Source organism: Corvus kubaryi, unplaced genomic scaffold, assembly GCF_017639235.1.
Source record: "Corvus kubaryi isolate FWS band 111438036 unplaced genomic scaffold, C.kubaryi_AGA036_p1.0 37387, whole genome shotgun sequence".
Taxonomy (NCBI): Eukaryota; Metazoa; Chordata; class Aves; order Passeriformes; family Corvidae; genus Corvus; species Corvus kubaryi.
This window is the reverse complement of record NW_024581129.1, coordinates 8,003,222-8,022,012: the sequence shown is the minus strand read 5'-3', so window position 1 is coordinate 8,022,012 and position 18,791 is coordinate 8,003,222. Positions and strand designations below refer to the sequence as shown.

The 18,791-nt window shown below is 50.7% G+C and overlaps 2 protein-coding genes across 3 annotated transcripts; one reads left to right on the top strand and one right to left on the bottom strand.

Moving 5' to 3' along the window:
• Window positions 1-94: 94 nt before the first annotated feature.
• EARS2 (glutamyl-tRNA synthetase 2, mitochondrial) lies at window positions 95-6,506 on the bottom strand. 2 transcript variants are annotated; one of them, XM_042037600.1, is made up of 10 exons: window positions 6,285-6,506; window positions 5,905-5,992; window positions 5,642-5,797; window positions 5,309-5,498; window positions 4,577-5,049; window positions 3,647-3,755; window positions 2,828-2,981; window positions 1,514-1,644; window positions 1,113-1,248; window positions 95-801 (listed from the first exon to the last, which is right to left on the bottom strand). In XM_042037600.1, exons 1-10 carry the CDS (start codon window positions 6,492-6,494, stop codon window positions 718-720), a joined length of 1,731 nt encoding a protein of 576 aa, XP_041893534.1. In that variant the 5' UTR covers window positions 6,495-6,506; the 3' UTR covers window positions 95-717. The 2 variants fall into 2 exon arrangements, with proteins under 2 accessions (XP_041893534.1, XP_041893535.1); XM_042037601.1 differs by lacking the exon at window positions 5,905-5,992 and having other exon boundaries at window positions 6,285-6,449.
• Window positions 6,507-6,701: 195 nt separating this feature from the next.
• Window positions 6,702-17,792, top strand: UBFD1 (ubiquitin family domain containing 1). Its single transcript, XM_042037602.1, has 7 exons — window positions 6,702-6,838; window positions 7,078-7,344; window positions 7,435-7,643; window positions 8,580-8,645; window positions 8,846-8,951; window positions 11,943-12,025; window positions 13,244-17,792. The coding sequence occupies exons 1-7, from the start codon at window positions 6,811-6,813 to the stop codon at window positions 13,352-13,354; spliced, it is 870 nt and encodes a 289-aa protein (XP_041893536.1). The 5' UTR covers window positions 6,702-6,810; the 3' UTR covers window positions 13,355-17,792.
• Window positions 17,793-18,791: the final 999 nt, after the last annotated feature.

The window sequence follows — 18,791 nt, the reverse complement described above, 5'->3', positions numbered from 1 at the left end:
GTTCGCTGTGGGCGTGGGCTCAGCACAACACCCCGCCACCAGCCCTCCAGAGCTCCTCCCCTCACCGGCGCGCAGAGTATTGGTGAGAACGGAATCAAAGTCACCACATTAATTTAATAATTAAAAGGGCATCAGACAAAAGAGGAAAAAACATCCCAATCTCCTGATCAGGGATATTTTTAGCAGAACCACGTGCATGACATAGTACACAGGGAGGAGTCCCCCTCTCCGAGCAGCTCACGCAGCCTGGTAGGAGACCAGGGCAGCTAAGAGGGCAACAGCTATAATATATATATATATATATATATATATATATATATATATATATATATACCTGCCCATGGTATTTATTGGGGAACTGTGTTGTGTAGCTGTAGGTACCCTGCAAGGCCCTCTCCAAAAAGAATCTGATCTGCTGCTCTCTGAAGTTCAGTTACTTTCTGTCCATATGGTGTGAATTTAAATGCTGATACATGTCTTTTTCTCCCACCCTGCAAACCAGGCTCCTTGCACGAGGTGACAGTAGGATGGCGTTGAATCTGGATTTGGTTCCTCTCCCAGACGAAGTGGCTTGTGCTTAGTGCAGGGTCATACAGGCATGGGAACAGCACAGACACCTGCCTGGCCTAAAGCCCAGCTCATCTGATCAGAGATGATCACACAGGTGCTGCCTGCACCCTCCGAGTGCACACCTGGCAGCGTCACCAATGTCCCGTATCAGCTGGACAGTGCTCTGTGTATCCGGCCGCACACTTCCTCAGCTCCCAAAGTCACCATCATCTCGGCAACGCTCGGGCCGTGCTGCAAACACAGAGGGAGTCACTGAACACATGGAACTGAAACTTCCCGGCACGTGTTTGTGCATCATGGTGACTGAATCCATGGAGCTATTCGCTCTTGGATCGCTGCCAGACTGAGGGGGGGGGTCATTAGCAGCTCAAACAAAGGCTTGGGGTTTCTCCTCCAGAAGGCAAATGCCAGCCCTGGTCAGATGGACCTGAAGGATTAGCACCAGAGCTGAGCCAGGATTAGGCTTTGGAGAACTTTTGTAAAACTTGGGTTTGAGCTCTGTGAAAGTAGATTGCACATAATCTCAGAATTGTTCTTTTTACCTGCCGCCCGCTGAGCACCAAGCGGAGGAGCTGCATCATGCTGCTGTACTTGGTCTCTCTGGTTTGCTTCTGGAGACTTCTCAGGTCTTTGTTCAACTCCTCCACAGTCAAGGCAGCTGCCTGCCTTGTCATGAGCCTTTAGGAAAGAAGGTGTCCTTACAGTCTGGGGACATGAAAACCACAGGATTCCTAACTCTCACGCCTGCCCTGTGCCCGGGGTGCTCCCTCTGCTCACAAGAAGCAGAGCTCATTCAAAGGACCAAGTTTAAACCACAGAATTATGCCACAGATGTGGAAATCCATAGAAAAAGCAGTAATTCTGATTGGTTTTTAAAGAACACAATTTTCAGAGATGAGAAGCCATTGCTGCCACTACTCAGCTCAGACAGCAGCACACTTACCCTAAAACTAGTTTTCCTATTTCATCTACTTCTGCAGAAATTGTTTGTAGCTGCTGCCGGGACACCGAGGGCCTGACCCACAGGTAAGAGTAATCACTCGACACCAGATTCTTCAGGAGGCTTATGTGACCCTAGGGAAAGAAAGCAAAGCTGGCAGGGCAGAGGGCTGTGCTGTGGAGGAAGCAATTCCATCCAGCCTGGGCTTCACAGCAGTGTTCACACCTTCACAGCAGTGCCCTCGTGCTGACAGCAAGGTAGCTCGGTTTTCCACCCCCAGAGCCCCCCGGAGTGAGTGGGGACACAGAGGCAGCTCAGAGAGCATTGGCTGTCCCTGAGGTGCTGAGCAACATGTGGCTGACTTGGAGCTAGCTGGGGAAGTGGCCACTTTTCAGCATGCAGTGGGAAACCACACGAGTCACCATCCTGTTGCCATGTGCAGCCTTCACACTGGGACAGCTGGGTCCCTTCCTGCCCATACAGAGGGCTTTATCCTTCACAAGGAATCTCCCAGATACTCCAGCAGCATCCCCGGAGCAGACTGGGAACAGCTGGAGTCACCTTCCCCCTGCGAGCACTCAGCCCCTTCACCAAAACCCAGGCTCCTGACACAAACCCCACTGGTGTCTCCAGGAGCTTCATCCCTCTTGGCAGAGGCTGCTTGGACTTTGCTTCCAAGGCCCAGAGCAGCAGCAAAGCAGAAGCACCTTATGCTGTCCTGTCAGCAAAGGGGAGAGGTGAGTGGGAGAGGCCAGGAGAGGCCTCTGCTGGCATGAGGGACCTGCATGCTGTCATGAGGGACCTGCATGCTGTCATGAGGGACATGGGGGCTGGAGCTTCCTTCCCAAGTCAGCTACTCCCTGGGCTACAGGACAAGGGCTTTTTGGAGGTTGTCAGCTCATCTAGACAAAGCCATAGCTGATCTTATCCAGTACTACCCCCCATTCAGTTCTGAGTGGGAAGCAGAAGGGTCTTTCAAAAACATCCTGCAATTCCATGATCACTTCCACGGCAGGGACACGTCATCCCTCTGCTGAGGGAGTTCCATGCTGGCTCGGCAAAGTAGGGATGAGTTTAAGACTGCAAAGACCACCAGGACATTCACCAGGCCCATTCCCACAGCTCAGCCGCCTGTATCAGGGGATTTTGGCAGCTGGCTGGCACACAGCCACCAGAGCTGGCTGTGACAGCTGTGTGCAGGTTGTGCCACAGCAGAGCTCCTATCACAGCCCAGGGCTCAGCCGAGTCTTCATCCAGGAATCTCCACAACACCTCAGCTCCCAGAATGGTAGCACAGTGCTCTGTCACTACTCATACTTTTCTCAGCAGGAGGACTCGCTCCACATATTCATCTTCCAGAACATCTGGATCCACTTGCTGATCCCCATAGACGAGCTCCACCAGCCCCTGCAGCTCCCTAACGAGCCTTTGGCGCAGCCCTTGGTTCTCAATGTGACGGGTGAGGTGAACCCTGTAACAGAGAAAAGACCTGCTTTTGGATTGCTTTGGGTTATGTTGGATCTTATCACCCCAACCACATTTCACAGAAAGCACAGAATATTCTGAGTTGGAAGAGACCCACAAGGATCATCAAGTCCAACTTTTAAGTGCATGGCACATGTGGGGACTGAACCCATGACCTTGGCTTTATTAGCACCATGCTCTGACCAACTGAGCTACAACTCAGTTAGAAGTGCTAGAAAAGCAACACTAAACCACGGTCAGACACTCTACAAAGAAGCATTTAGCTCTGGTGCCCCACAGTGAACTGATGATGAGACCACTCTAAGCAGCACAGTGTCCTAGCAGCACGAGTGTACTTGCAGAGGAACTTTTCAGAAGCGTTAGCTCTTTTTAGATGTTATTTTCTTATGTTATAAAACTAAGATTTTAGATCCTCCCAGCTACATCCACCCTCTGCCTAGATTTCCAATGTTGCCAGCCGCAGTGCACAGGATAGGAGGCAGGAACGGTGTGAGAAGAAACTTATGCTTCTTCTTAGCACAGCCCAAAAGCTGCTGCACCAGAACCATGCTTGATCCAGCAAACAAAACCTCCAGGCAAAGCCAAGTGCTAGGAATAAATTCTCACTGATGTGGTACTTACTACATTTTAAAGCTACCACTAATATTTTACCTGTTGAATTCTGGGAGAGCTTCCAGGTCCAGAAGAGCAGAATGGGTTGTAATTCTGCCTACTTCAAACTGGGAGATCAGCTCCTCCAAAGTCCTCCCCATCTTCTTCTCTGCAACACAACCCAAACAGAATCAGAGGGGTGTGTGCTCCCACACAGAACAACCACCACTCTCCTCACCACAGGCCTCGGGCACGGGGCCAGGCCAGCAGCACACTGAGGAAAGGTGACACAAGACAGCCACCTGTGCAGTACCAGCAGCAGCAGGGACATCCTCCAGCAGGCAGGAGGGAACTGTCAGCAGGCACACACGGGATGCTGCCCTCTCCCCAGGAGCCTGCTCTACTCTCAAGGCACCAGGAACTGGGACATTCTGCTTGGCTTCATCACCTTCCTCAGCGGAACACCTCCACCTCAGTCAGCCAGAGAGAAGTAACACTCAGCTAAGAGGCTTCGCTGCCCAAGGAAGATTTCATTCCCAAGCAGAGCTCTCAGAACACAAGTTAATTTATGATCCCCACACAGCAAGAACCACAAAAGGAGACATTGACTCAATTCCTCATGGTCTGTCAGGTTAAAGGAGCAGTGGCACAGGTGTCAGACAACACTGCAATTATTAACCACAGAATGCAGTTTTCCCAAGAGTTCACAGTTGCTCAACCTTGAAGTGAGGGTTTTCCCAAGGGGGAACCCATTAAGCATCAGACTCAATTTTAATGGCTGAACAGCAGCAGAAAGATTTCCACCATTCCAGCTCCTTTCACAGGAGCTTTGCAGAAGCCCTGGTGGCACCCCAGTGACTGACTGGTTACCTTACACCCATTTCCTGACCCCTTCAAACACTGACAAAGTTCTCAGCTATTAAAATAAAACCAGCCCATGCCACAAAGTCAGCATGAAGTGACCTGGCAGGCAGGAGCCTGTGGTGTTACCTGTGAACCCTGAGCCGCAGTTGGTGACAATGTCTACCAGTGCCTCTGGCAGGAAGCCGTCCCGAGCAAAGTGCTCCAGGAAGATGTCCCCCTGCCTCTTGGACAGCTTCCCACCATCCTTGTTCAGCAGCAGTGGGAGGTGGCCAAACTGAGGGGGCTCCCAGCCAAAGGCTTTGTAGAGGAGCAGGTGCTTGGAAGTTGAAGTCAGCCACTCAGTCCCGCGCAGGACATGGGTGATGCCCATGTAGTGGTCATCTACCACATTTGCCAGGTGGTACGTGGGGAAGCCATCCCCCTTGAGAATCACGGGGTCACCTTCCACCTCAGCCACCTCATGCTTGTTCCAGCCATAGACCAGGTCCTGGAAGGGTTCCACCCCCTTCTCCAGCCGGAAGCGGATGACGCAGTCAAGGCCCTGTGACAGCTTCTGGGCCACTTCCGTGGGTGTCAGGTGCCGACACCGGTTGTCATATCTTTGGCAGATGAGAACAAAGGTTTCCACTCAACACAGGCCAACACCATCAGCCATTTTTACATTCCCAAAACTCTAAGCAGATGCCTGAATTTTAGCTGTAACCCGCCCACTACACATCCAGTCAAACACCTCATCTCTGGAGGGTGACACATGGCTTCTCTCTCTACGGGCAGCGAGGCACAATCCCATTGCAAAGTGGCTTTTTGCAAGTGCGCAGCCCTGAGAGACCCGCATGGGACAGGGACAGGGACTCATACCGTGGGGTCTGCTGGCTGCGCAGAGCCTCCCTCCGGAGCAGCTGCAGGCGCTGTGGGGTGCAGAAGCAGCGATAGGCAGCCCCACTGTCCAGCAGCGCCGCGCTGGCCCTGCGGTACAGCTCCAGCCTCAGCGACTGCACGTAGGGCCCAGCAGGGCCGCCGCGGCCGGGGCTCTCATCCGGGGGAATACCTGGAACACCGGCACAGCAGGACTTGAACAGCTGGGCTGTCAAAACAGCTCATACAAAGGCAGAGCCAAACCCACCCTCAAACTGAGTACTGTTAGAAAGATAAGGTTTCAGTAGGTGAAAAATGAAAGATGTTTCTAAATACCTGCCCAGTCCAACATATCTTCTATTCCTTCTGCAGCTCCGGGCACCACCCGATTCTGATCTGTATCCTCCACTCTTAAAATAAAGGTCCCTTGGTATTTTTTGGCAAACATGTAATTGTACAAAGCAGTCCTAAGGCCACCCAAATGCAGAAAACCTGTAGTCGTGGGGAAATCAAAGGAGACTGTCACACTGAAGACCCAGAGAAGAGTTCTAAATATGAGCTGGAAGGGCGATGGATGCTGCCTGCGATAGTAGCGTTACCGAGGCGGGAGGTGACCGCACGAACACAGCTGCGGGGGCACAGGCTATGAAAATAACTTATGGATGACTGCTCCCACGAACAGATTCCCTGAAATGACCGGGAAATCCGTTATAAGCTGGCACATGCCAGGAACAGCACTGCCACGGTACACTAACAGTGACCCCGCACAACCAGGAGGGCACCGGGACACGCTGGCAGGGCGAGCTCAGGAGCTCCGGCAGGAGCATCAACCCCTTAGCTCTCCAGGAAGCCAACACCCACCTTCCCCACACCCGCCCCTCGAGAGCCCGAATAGATGTTTTCCAACCCAAAGCCCCGCCCCCGCCGCAGCGGAGCCCCGGGGGGCGGGCAGGGGCGGGGCTGCCGAGGGGCTGGTTACCTGTGGGGCTGGGGCCGAACCGGACCCGCGGCCCCCGCCCGGACCCGGACCCGGACCCGGACCCGGACCCCGATCCCGATCCCGATCCCGATCCCGATCCCGATCCCGCCGCGCAGCGCAGCGCGCGCAGAGCTCGCGCCATCCCGCCACGCGCCCACGTCGCCGCGGCGCCGCTTCCGCCCGGCCGCGGCAGCCAATCCTTGCGCGCATCGCGGCTGGGGGCGGGGCGTCCCTTAAAGGCGCCTCCACCCGCTTCCTCCGGTCGCGCGAGGGGACCGCGACCGCCGCCACAGGCCCGGCAGTGCGGGGGGGTTCCGGTGCTCGGGGAGCTGAACGGAGGGTCCGGCGCCCCTCCCGGCGCAGCGCGGCCGGTGCTGCGGGGGCGAGATTTGGGGGCTCGCACCGCCCCCACGCTGAGGGGCGGACGGGGGCGGCTACGGGAGCCGGCGCGGCCCAGCAGCGGCGGCGGCGGCGGCAGCGGCAGCGTTTCCCGGCGTGCCCCGCGGCGGATTTGTACACAATCATCATGGCCGCCGCCGCTGCCGCCGCTGATGGTACGAGCGCGGCCGGGAGCTCGCGGTGTCGGGAGCTCGCGGTGTCGGGAGCCCGCGGTGTCGGGACCTCGCGGTGTTGGGAGCCCGCAATGCCGGTGCATGGGGCGGCGGGGCGGGCTGGGAGGCGCCGGCGCGGGGAGCCGGCCCCGGACACACTGCGGGAGGCGCTCCGGGGCTGGAGCGGGGCCGGGCCGGGGCAGCGTCCCGTGGGCCAGGATCTTCCTGTCCGCTCCCCACAGGTGCCGAGGAGCCGGGCATGGAGGCGGAGCCTCAGGAACTGCCGCTGGGCTGCGGCGGAGGGGGCGGCTTGCCGGCGGCGGGGAGGTCTCCGGAGGGCGAGGAGCGCCAGGAGCCCCCGCAGGCGTCTGTCAGCAACGGCGGCGACGAGGGCAGCGGGAGGGAGCTGGTGGAGCTGAAGGTGATCTGGAACAAGAACAAGTACGACGTGAAGTTCTGCCTGGACAGCACGGGAGCCGAGCTGAAGCAGAAGATCCACTCGCTCACAGGTCTGTCGGGACCGCCGCCGCCTCCCCCGCGCCTCCTTCGCGCCTCCCTCGCCGCTGCCGCGGGCTCCTAATCGCTGTGCTTGTCTCTAGGCCTCCCGCCGGCCATGCAGAAAGTTATGTTCAAGGGACTTCTGCCAGAGGAGAAAACGTTGCGGGAAATCAAAGTAACAAATGGAGCGAAAATAATGGTTGTGGGCTCTACCATCAACGATGTGCTAGCAGTAAATACACCCAAAGAAGCTGCTCAACAGGAGGTCAAAGCTGAGGAAAACAAAAAGGAGCCACTTTGCAGACAAAAGGTTATTAATGTCTCAATAATTGCTGGCGTGGGGGAGCGGTAGGATTTACGTGGTTCTCCTGCAGAGAACTGTTTAGTCCAGCAGGGACTGGGGCTTTGCAAGACTGCTTGTGGTGCCAGGCACAGCCAAGCGTTTTGGCTAAGAAATGGAAGTGTTTGATGGATGTTAGTGCAAACACAGTCCAAATTAACTTTGTCTAAAACATAACTAATTTTTATTGGCACAAAAGAATTTGATCTCCAAAAACTGCTTAAAATGAACACCAAGAGAGCAGTTCCCTCAGCTGTCCCAGCCCTGATGGGAATGTGGGTGTTTAATTCTCCTCTCACATTTTGGAGCACAGTGCAGTGAGGCTGGTTTGGTGGTGCTGCAGTGTGGCTGGTGAAGGATTGCCAGCTCAAAGTATTACCAGCCCTGTGCCTTTCTCAAAATAAATTTGGTTAAAATTAAGTAGTGCCTCTATGAAGCATGCTGTTGGTTTTCTGTGATTTATTGCAGTTCACACTCAGTGTCAGTCCCATCATTTCTTAAAGATGCTCAGCCAGGTACAAGCTGTGAGTGTGAATTTAAAAGTTACTACTGCTCTAATCCGTTCTGGTTTGGTGCTGGGTTGCACTGCCAGTCACAGAGGGCTTCTGCCGTTCACTGGATGTAACAATTCGGTTTTTATAGACATGTATTTATGTGTGTGTGTATTTGAGAAGGCTGATACCCTTGGCATTATATTGGAGTTCTGTTCTTTTTGGTAATTTCTTGAGAGTATATTAGAAAGTGCACAATAAGTTTGAAAAGAACTGATGCCCACGGGACAGATGCCTGTGAACAGCCCTCAGCTGTCTCTCAGTGCCATTGGGATGTAGTCGGGGGAGCAGCTGGAAGTACATTGCAAAGCTTTGTAATGTTTCTGTGAATTTAATTTCTCTTTTTATATTGTAGCAACACAGAAAAGTATTGGATAAAGGAAAACCTGACGATGTGATGCCTTCTGTCAAAGGTGTGCAGGTGCGTGAATAAGGTCTTGAGACACTCAGAATCAGAAAAGAGACTTCTTTGTGATTTGAGACCTTTCCCTGCTGATTCAGTCATTCTTTGCTGTCTTAGCAGAAAGCTGGAAAGATGGATGGTCCTCATGCTTAAAAAGTTGAGAGAATGTAGCTTTTCTGTCCCAGCCCCTGCCCGTGACTGATTGTGTCTCGTTGCAGGAGCGTCTGCCCACGGTGCCCCTGTCTGGCATGTACAACAAGTCAGGGGGGAAAGTCAGATTGACCTTCAAACTCGAGCAAGACCAGCTGTGGATTGGTACAAAAGGTGAGCACCTCTCAGCCTCGGGGATGAACAATTGGTGATTAGGCTGTGACTGAACTGCGTGACCTAGAAAAGCTTCTCCTCTAACTGAGTTGTGTTTAGGGAATAATGTTGGTATTGCAGTGCTTCAAAAAACTTCGTTTCCTGTTTTCAGGTGCCATTCTCCCAGGTCATTGAATAGTACTTGATATTCCACATCAGTTCCTGAAAAACTGGATTTGAGTGGTGCCAGCAGACTGGCCCAGTGTGCTGTTCCTGGCTCCAAATGTAAACAATAGTATTTGACACTTCTGGCATATCTCAAAAGCACTCCATAAGCATGGATTTGATGCCAGCAGTACACAGGGGCTCAGTGGCTTAGCCAAGACTTGGAAGGAAAACTCAGAACTGGGATAGAAACCAGGAGTGTTGGCATCTCCGGCACTCTCTGTCCTTCCAGCCAAAATTATGTCTCGTCTCAGTAATGCACAACTGTGGTGCTGTGCAGAGGGGTTGGTTTGCAGCCATGAGTGGTGCCAGGAGGAGCTGGGAATGACGTGGGGATAAATTACCTTGCTGAGGATGTCTCTGTCCTGGTTTTGGCTGGGATAGAATTGGTTTTCTTCCCAGTAGCTGTTTTGGATTCAGGATGGGAGTAATGCTGATAACAGCGGATGTTTTGGTTGTTGCTGCACAGTGCTTCCCTCAGTCAAGGACTGTTTGGTGTCTCAGACTCTGCCTGTGAGGAGGCATTCAAGGAGCTGGGTCAGGACAGCTGACCAGAGCTGGCCAAAGGAGTATTCCCCACCACAGAGCGTCATTCCAGTATCAACTGGGGGCAGTTGGCTGGAAGGGACTAGTCACTGATGGGGGACAGGCTGGACATTGGTCAGTGGGTGGGGAGGAGCTGTATTGGGCATCACTAGTTTCTTTGGAGTTTCTTTTTAATTTTATTTTATGACTGTTATTATTACCAGTAGTAGTAGTACATTTTACTTTGTTTCAATTATTAAACTGTTCCTACCTCAACCCATGAGTTTTTTACTTTTTTCCCCAGTTCTCCTCCCCATCCCAGCGGGGCAGGGGGAGTGAGTGGCTGCATTGTGCTTAATTGCTGGCTGGGACTAAATGGGACACTGGGATCCCCTCACCTGCCAAGGAAGCTATGCTCCTTCAGTTTGACTAGGATGGGCAGTATATAGTGATGAGCAAGAGGGATGAAAGTGCTTGCTCACTGTCCCAGTAAAGTAGCCTAATTGGATGGTTATACTGCCTCCAGCTGCTACAGTAGTTCCAAAGTAAGCAGAAGTGTCAAAAGTTTTTGACCCTTTCTTTGTAGGACAGACTTGACTGTGAAGATTTTTTCTGGCTTTAAAACCTCTCTTGATGCCAGTTGCAATGATTTCTCTCCTGGGTGAAGTGATGGAGCAAGGCATTGGGCCATGTTTTTCCTCAATAGGTTGGGTAGGCAGATTTTTCTGTTACTGGTCCCAGGTTCTAAATCCATGCACAGTATTTAGGTGACTAATCTCTTTCATCACCTTCCAGAAGAGTTTCAAGTATAGTGTTTCTGAGGTGTTCTACGTAGTGTTCCTAAAGCTGTGAATTTGATTCTTTGTGTAGTCATGTGTTTCCTGTAACCCGTTTCCCTACTTTCCCAAATTAGCAGCAGCTTGCTGCCTCTAGGGAATGGCTGTAATTGCTGGCTGTTATTGGGAAAAACTTCCTACTCTGAGAAACCCATGGCAGAGGCTAGCAGGTAAGGGCTGGAGTAAACACATCTGGGTGTTCACACAGCTTGTCATTTGCTGGCCCTGGAGAGTTGGAGCTGGTTCTTCCCCCCACCCCTGCAGCCTCCCTGGGCCTCACAGAGGGTTTGTGCAGGTGTTTGTAGTCTGAAGTTTGGTACAGGCAGATGTTCCCCAGTTGCTCTGTGTCAGTTGCACAGAGGCATTGATAATAGGATTTGTCTGTTGCTGGGATACTCAGAGCAGAAATTGATTTGGGGGATGCTAAAGGAGGGCAGAGTGGGGTTTCCTCTCATGAATGAAGTCACAGGTCTGAACAGGTAGTTCAGAGTGAGCTCAGTTACGGTGCTGAGGCAGAGAATATTTTTCCTTACATCACTGAGTTTATCTCCCTGTGTGCCTTCTGTAGGTAGGTGTGAGGTTTTTTTGGATCACAAATGAAATAGATCTATCTCAAGAACTCAGAGTTCAGTTTCTCCTTCTTAAAGTGTTTTGGGTATTCTTTGTCTTGTATCTGAGAAGGTAACTTTCGGCTGATGCTGAAGGCTTGAACTGAAAGGCAGGATCTTGGAATTAAGTGTTCAGAAAGGAGTGAGGACAGAGCTGACAGGAAAACTCTGCCCTGGACTATGTATTTTGTTGCTCTTGTCATTGCCTCTGGCTGGCTGACGTTACCCTGCCTTGTAATTGTAGTCTTTTGGGGGCTTCAGTTTTTCTTACTTGTTCTTTCCCTATTTACTCTTTTTTATTCCCTTCCCTGTGCTTCTCTGCACTCTGTGACAGGGTAAAGCCAGGCCTAAGCTTTCAGAGTTAGATCAGCCTATCTTTGCCAGCTTTCAGCCTTGCTGTTGAGAGTTCAGTATAATCCTTGGTAGTTAGTCCTGAATATTCTCCTACCTGGACTAGATTCCACTAGGATGAGCATCCCTGCTGCTCTCAGGGGAGTTCCTTATGTGAAAACATTAAGTAAATCTTGGGATTTCCCATCACTCAGTCTAGGCCCAAATCATGAACACTGAAATACTTCCTGTGATGCAGGGGAACTGTGTGATGCACTTTTGGATTCCTTCACACTACTGGGGTGCCAGCTGTGGGGTGTGTGGTGCTGCAGCCACCACGTCCTGGGCAGCAGGTATCCAAAACTCACCTGGAGGGTAGACTGTTGACCTGAGGAGATTTTGGCATTAATGGAGGTGGTGTATGAAATTAATATGAAATACTGCTTCCCCGCATGTCAGAAATAATACTTTGATCAATTTTAATGTAGAGAGAACAGAAAAGTTACCCATGGGGTCCATTAAAAATGTGGTGAGTGAACCTATTGAAGGCCATGAGGATTATCACATGATGGTGAGTAACAGCTCTACTTTAATCATAACCATCTAATTCCTTCACACAGTGCACACTACTGAGGCTGTAGGTCAGAGCATGCTGGAGGTGGATGGTGGCTCCAGCTTTGTGGAGATGGGGCCATGGGCTCCTCTCACACTGTCAATATTTTGGGTCCATATTGAATATCTGCTGCTGTGTGGAAATCTGGACTGGTTTCACACAAACATGAAGTGCTTAAGTATAATTTTGTATCTTCTGACTGTGACAGTGTTAAACCAGTAAACATACTCACAACATAGCTCATGATTTCTTAATGGTAGTGATATTTTTTGCTACCTGATTTAATTTCTAGTTTCTGTGGTATTTATTTAAACAGGCCTTGATGGAGTTAAGAAAAAAGGATTTGATGCTGTAATATCTTTTCACACCTGTAATTTTCTGAACAACTGGCATGGGATCTGGCAAAGTTACATTTCAGAAGAGAACTGTGCTAATGTGCTGAATTTTTGGCTGTTTATTTTAGTCCATGGGGTTTTTTTAAGATCCTACTTTTCAAAGTACAGTAACTATTTTTTAATGTTGAAGTAAGTTTCTTTTCTATAAGAAGTCTGTTTCCTTCTGTCGGGGGAGGAAAGGGAAATGTTTTTCCTTAAAATCATGACCTGCAGAAGGGTGCTGCTCTAGTCTCTGTCCAAATACTTGATTTTTGACCACTCATGTAAGATGATGTCCTCTTCAGCACACGTTACAATATACTTATCTCACAGCAAGAACAGAGGCTCTGACATGCCGTGGTGCCCCTCTTCTGGGCATAGGAGAGAAATTGGGAAGAGGACATTAAGTCTAAATATAAAATCCTATGACTATAAAAACATGGTCATTGTCTTGTTTAGTTCCTGTTTGGCTTCTCAGCTTTGTCATTTCTTTAGAGACTCTGAGTTATGCTTCAGGTTGTCTACTAGAATAATTTCCTCATGTTCTTGAAACTGGCCAGGAGTTTTGGTTACTGTTGTGATGTTGTAAAAGGAAAGAGCTCGTGGTTTTCTCAGTGCTCTGCAGCTCTTGTTCTCTGGAATGCTCCTTTAATTGCCCACCAAAGAGCTGTAGGATGCCCTGAGTGCTGGAGGGAGCAGCAGGTGGGACAGGCTAGTCTGGTTTGGCAGTGGACAAGCTGTGCCTGTCCACTGGGACCAGCTCCTTGTTCCCATGTGTAAATGTTGTCATTTTTAATTGCAGGCATTTCAGCTGGGCCCAACAGAAGCATCTTACTACTGGGTCTATTGGGTCCCAACTCAGTATGTCGATGCAATCAAAGACACGGTGCTGGGGAAGTGGCAGTATTTTTGAAAGCACGCTCACCTCTGGCACAGGAAAATGACACAAATCTAAGGACACTGCTGGGAGAGGCCTCCAACATCCCTGGATGTGACAGTCCTGGAACTTACTATTAAAACATGCTAAACGAGGCATGGATGGAAGCCAGAGGTGATGTTCTTTCACCATTAGTTTACTTTTAACTTAAAGATTTCACCATCCCTTTTCTGCAGTCAGCTTCAACCATATTTAAAGCAAATACAATGGAAATCAATAAATCTTAATTCACAAAATATCGTGTGTAATACACTTAAATCTGCTGAGAGTTGATCTTCCAGTTTAGTTTTAAAAAGAAAATATTACAATGTATTATTGAGGATTTTTTACATGGTTTGAACAAAAACAAATATTTTCATAATCTTTCAGTTATCAGCATTAGACTTAATTTAGTTACTTGGTTGTGACTGGGACTTTGAGGAGCAGATTTTTAAGAACAAACTGTAGCAGTGTGCAGCATTGCTGTTCGGTGAAGCCATATCCCGCTGGCCCTCCAGGGCAGCTTCCACTCTTTGGTAGCAGAACTAATTTTTTGTTTTAACCCAAAGATGCCCTGCTTGTTTGGGATTTTTCCTCACCTTTTCCTGACTCTGGCAGCTCCGGGTTGGTCTGTGTAGCGTGTGTGGAGCAGGTGAATTCTGCAGGGATGTTTTGCCATGGCAGGTGACCCAGTGCTGCCAGCTGTTCCTTCTCGTGCCAGGTCAGTGCTTCATCTCCTGCCCTGGGCTGCTACATTTTGGGAGCATTTTCTTGCTCGTGCATGTTGCAGTCCAGGATCATATTGCAACTGCTGCATTGACACTGAGCTGTTGGAATGGAAACACCGTTGTGCTGCCTGGTGCGAGCAAGGGGACACAGTGACATGGACATGGATGGAAACACCGTAACGCTGCCTGGCGGGAGCGGGGTGACACAGATCTCCCAAAGGGAGGGAACCTCAGAGACCTTCCTGCCCTGTTCGGGGTGGGGGCAGTAGGGAAGAGAGAAGCTCAGATGCTGTTTTGGATTCTTAATAACAGCAGCAGTCTTTTCTGAGCTGGATTTGAAAATTTGTAGTGATCTTGAATTCAGTGAATCATATTTTAGATTAACTATCCAGCAAGTGATGTTTTGAAATGTAAACCACTTTCCAGCTTTTCTCCTGTTTCAGTTCACAAGAAGCCCTCACACCTCATTCTGTCGGAAGGAACGTGCTGCGCCTCGGGCTGTGATGCTCTGTGTGTCATCCCAGCCATCCATCCACGTGCCATTTCTCTCAGGTGTTGTGAACAGAGCCCTCAGCCCTGGACAGGTGCAAAGCCCATAGCAGATGGCATTGTGCAACCAGACTGGAGCAGTTCACATATCCCTGCTCTGCATTAGCGCTGGGGCTCGGTGCTGCTCCGTGCCAGTAGCTCAAACCCATGCAGAAACAGCCTTTTAGGAATAGCTAATCTGAATATGCTCCTTGAGGGAAGAGCCCAGTTGAAGCTCAGCAGGTGCAAATTCCCAAATGAATACTTACTTTATTTGTATTTTACTTGAGAGACTGGAAAACACATTGGCTTTCTGGTAGGTGTTGAGGTTACGTACTTCCCTGTAGCCTCTAGATAGCAGCTTTTAGTTTGTATTTTCTGTTAGAACAGCCACACAGTATGAGTTTTAAAGGTGTTTCATATCCTACATAGGAACTAGTGACGTGCTTGTTACTCTTGTAGCTTGAGGTATTTCCTTTCTGTGTACAAGCCAGCAGCAGTGTGTCTTGACATGAGTGGCTGAGGCCAGAAGAGCCGTGTCAGCTCCCTTGGCAGTCCCTGGAGCAGTGGGGGCAGAGGGGAGCTGGCCTGAGTTTACTGGTGACAATGTCATGGATGAAATGCAGCCATCACACTTGTGGTTTTCTAGTTGCCAGTTGTGGTGTTAAGGCTTAAATTAACAATTCGTTACCTGGTGGAAGGTATGGGCACTACAGGATAAGCAAAGGAGTGACACTGGCACTTTCTGTCACCTGGGGCCACGTTGGCACTTGCCACCTTGCTGGTTCTGTGATGATCAGCTCCCATTTGTTCCTTGACGTGCTCAGACCTGTCGTGCATCTGTTCATGTTCGTTTCCTTTCCTGTTCCTTCGCCCCCTTGCTCCTGGGGAGGGCATGTGCCCGACTTCCAGCTCCTCCCAGCTCCTTTGGCTTCTGTGCTGGACACAGCAACCGGGTGAGTAACTCTGGGGTGAGTGGGGACAGGCACCGACCCACTGCTGAGGCTGCCGGGGCACAGGGCAGTGTCACTCTCCTGCTGCTCCTTGCCAGAGGGGCACAGCTGCTCTGCATCCTGGGCCAGGTACAGCCCAGCTGCTCAAAAGAGACTGAGCACAAACCCCTTGGTTACATACAAACCAGTTTTAAACATGAAGAAAATACAATACACTAAGAAAATGTGATCCTGTTTAAGTGCTTCCTTGCAGGTTGGTTTTGATTGGAAAAATGAAATTGTTTCATTTTTTTTGTTCTATGTGCAAAATTTGAATTAAAATACAGGAAAGTGACTTATAAATGCTTTAGTTGGTGTTTGTTGGCTCAGTATCCCAGGCTTCTGGGGACCTCTTTGAAATGAATATTCTAACAAATTAGCAGCACTACTTTTAAGATCCATTTTTTTTTCTGGGAATGATGTGGAGTTTTGTGTGTTCTGGTATACACCAGAGGCAGTTATTGACATTAAGAAACACCCTCTCTTTAGTGGGATAGCACCACAGTTGCCTCGCAGCTGTTGCCTGCCTCTCTCTTGGCTTTGGATTTTGCTCTCTGGTCACTGTGACCATCCCAAGGCAGACTCGACATAACCGATGGTCTTGGGGAGGAGTTTGGTGGTTGGTCCTCAGTGAGACACAGTGTGTGAGTAAAGTGCAAGAACACTCGGCATTTGGAATTGGTGCTAAAGGTGATTCTGAGATCTGACATACAATTTTTGTGGGAAGTTAACAGTAACAGCTGCACAAAAGTGTATTTCAGCTGTATTGTATTAAATTACAATTTAACAGGATGTTTTTCAGCAGTGACTGGTTCCTGCTGTGTGTAGGTGTGATTCCCTGGGAGCATCCTGGGGTGGCACTCCGTATGAGGTTGCACTGAGTGCTTTCTGGGTTTGCTGATTGCAGATTGAAGTATTCATGAGGCAAATGCAGGTTCCTGCAGGACACAACTGGTGTTTGTTGTTGGCTGCTCCCAGAGCCCAAGCAGTGTCCCCTCCTTGCTGCTGTCTTGGGATCCCTCCTGTCAGTCTCCCAGCTCCCCAACTTTTTCCATGACACTGAGTACCACAGCTCCCCTGTGTGCCATCCCTTCCCCTCTCCATCCCTGCCCAGCACTGCAGGTTTCTCCTCCTCTACTTGTCCCAAGTTCAATATTCTTTCCTTCTCCATTTGTGCATCCCAAGTGTAAGCAGTCTCAGGATCACTACTTTGTTGGGAATGCAGAAGTGTTGTTGCTCAGCCTGGTTGGGGTTTGAACAGAGACTGTCTTGCATAAGAGCTTGTGTTACTCACGTGGTTTCATACCAAGTTTAAAGTAAATTAGTAATTTCCATTAATGACATTGATGAGGAATGTGGACTACAGTCAGGATGTTCTGGTGACGGAAGAGAGTGATCTGGATTCAAAGGAGATAAGAAACTGTCACCACCACCACACTCTGCTGGTGCCACACACACCCTGCCCAGCTTGCACCTGCTGGCTGGTGCCCACTGCTCCTCCATGCTCTAAGGGCCAAAGAGAAACAATTCCCTGCTGCTGCGCTGCCCAGGTGCCACGGTGGGGTCTGCTCTGCACCCCCTGCCCCACAGCCACGGTCCTGACCCCACCGGTGCCGCTGTCTTGGGCACAGCACTCCCTGCTCCCATCCTTGCAGGGCTTGTTTCCAGACTTCTCTTGGTTTACTTTTCTTCCTTTGTAACTTGGTTTTTCCAGTGGAGCTGTTTACACCCTCAGTTCTGTCCTCCAGCCTTTCCCCACCTGTTACGATGCAACCGTTGGCTTTGTTAGTGAACGTCCTTGTCACCGAAGGGGAGCAGGGGACCAGGAGAGCCATAACAAGTCTTGTATGAAACGTGGCCATTTTACTTTCTAGCCAAGGATTCACCTTGGTAGCTCATGGAAGTTCACTCTGTCTTATCCATACTCAAAGCAATTAATTCTTTGGTTTTATATTAAAAAAAACTTAAATATTTGTGTCCACTGCAGATTTATTTTAAATGGAATATGTGAGTACCATGTATTATGGTATTCTTAAATAAACTATTGCCTATTTTGGGGGGAGGGAGATGACAAATATTTAGTCTTAGATTTGCACTGCTGGATTTTTTAAGTGTAACCTTGACTGGTTATCCTGGTGTTTTATTCTGTAAGATTAGTCTTATGAATTAAAGTTTGATAATTAAGTATTTCTGTGTTTGAGTGTTTCCATATTCTGTAGGTACTGAGCTACTTCCTCCTGCATGAACAGCTGTGAGCAAAGGGTTTGTAGTGAATTTCTTTGCGGGAAGATGGACACAGGCAGACATTGTGACATGTCAAAGCTGTGGATGCCCATCTCCCAGAATGGGGATTTGGGTGCTGCTGCCCTGTGCCACTGCACGCGCATGGGCTGTGAGTTACAGGATGATCTCTACCTCCCTGCCCAAAGCTGGGCTTTAATTTGCTTTTACACCAAGACTGGCCCAGTCCTGCTGGGCTGGCCCGCCCCTGGCTGCAGTTTCACAGTCCCACTCCCATTTAACAGCTCCCAAAGCTCGGGAGCAGCCCCAATGCTGGGCTTTCAGCAGCCTCAGGTTTGTCACGCTGAACAGGCGCTGCTTGGCTTCGCCTCTACCTTTAGACACCTCCAGTCCCCCCAGCCAAAAAACCCCCATCTCCGAAACAGTGCAATAGCCCCAAATTTGCGCTGCCATTCTCCCAGCGTGTGCCAGCGGGCAGGTTCCTGTTCGGTTCAGTGTCCAGGTGTGCCCTGGCTGTGGCGTCCAGCATTCAGTTCACGCGGGGGTCCCCCCGCAGCCCCCTGTTCCCCGCTGTCCCTCGGGAAGAGCTCCCAGTCCAGCCGCGCTCCCGGCACGTGGGGCTGGGGGGGCTACAGCGGGGTGGCGGCAGGAGCCGGGTCCTCTGCCGCTGCCGCCAGGAGGGCTTCGACCCGCGTTGCCGGCGAGAGGAATTTTCTCAGCTCGGTGCCCGCGGCCGGGATGGGGCCGGTGCCCACGGCGGGGGGATGCGGGGCGTGTACGCTGAACCCGTACAAACGATCGGGAGCCGCGAGGGGAAGCGGGGCGGGGAGGCCGATGGGCCCGCGGTGTCCGGGTGCGTGTGCGGAGCGCGGGGCCGGCGCGGGGGGCGGAAGCCGCGTCCGGGACCCGCCCCGGCCCCGCTGACTCACGGCGACAGCGCGGCCC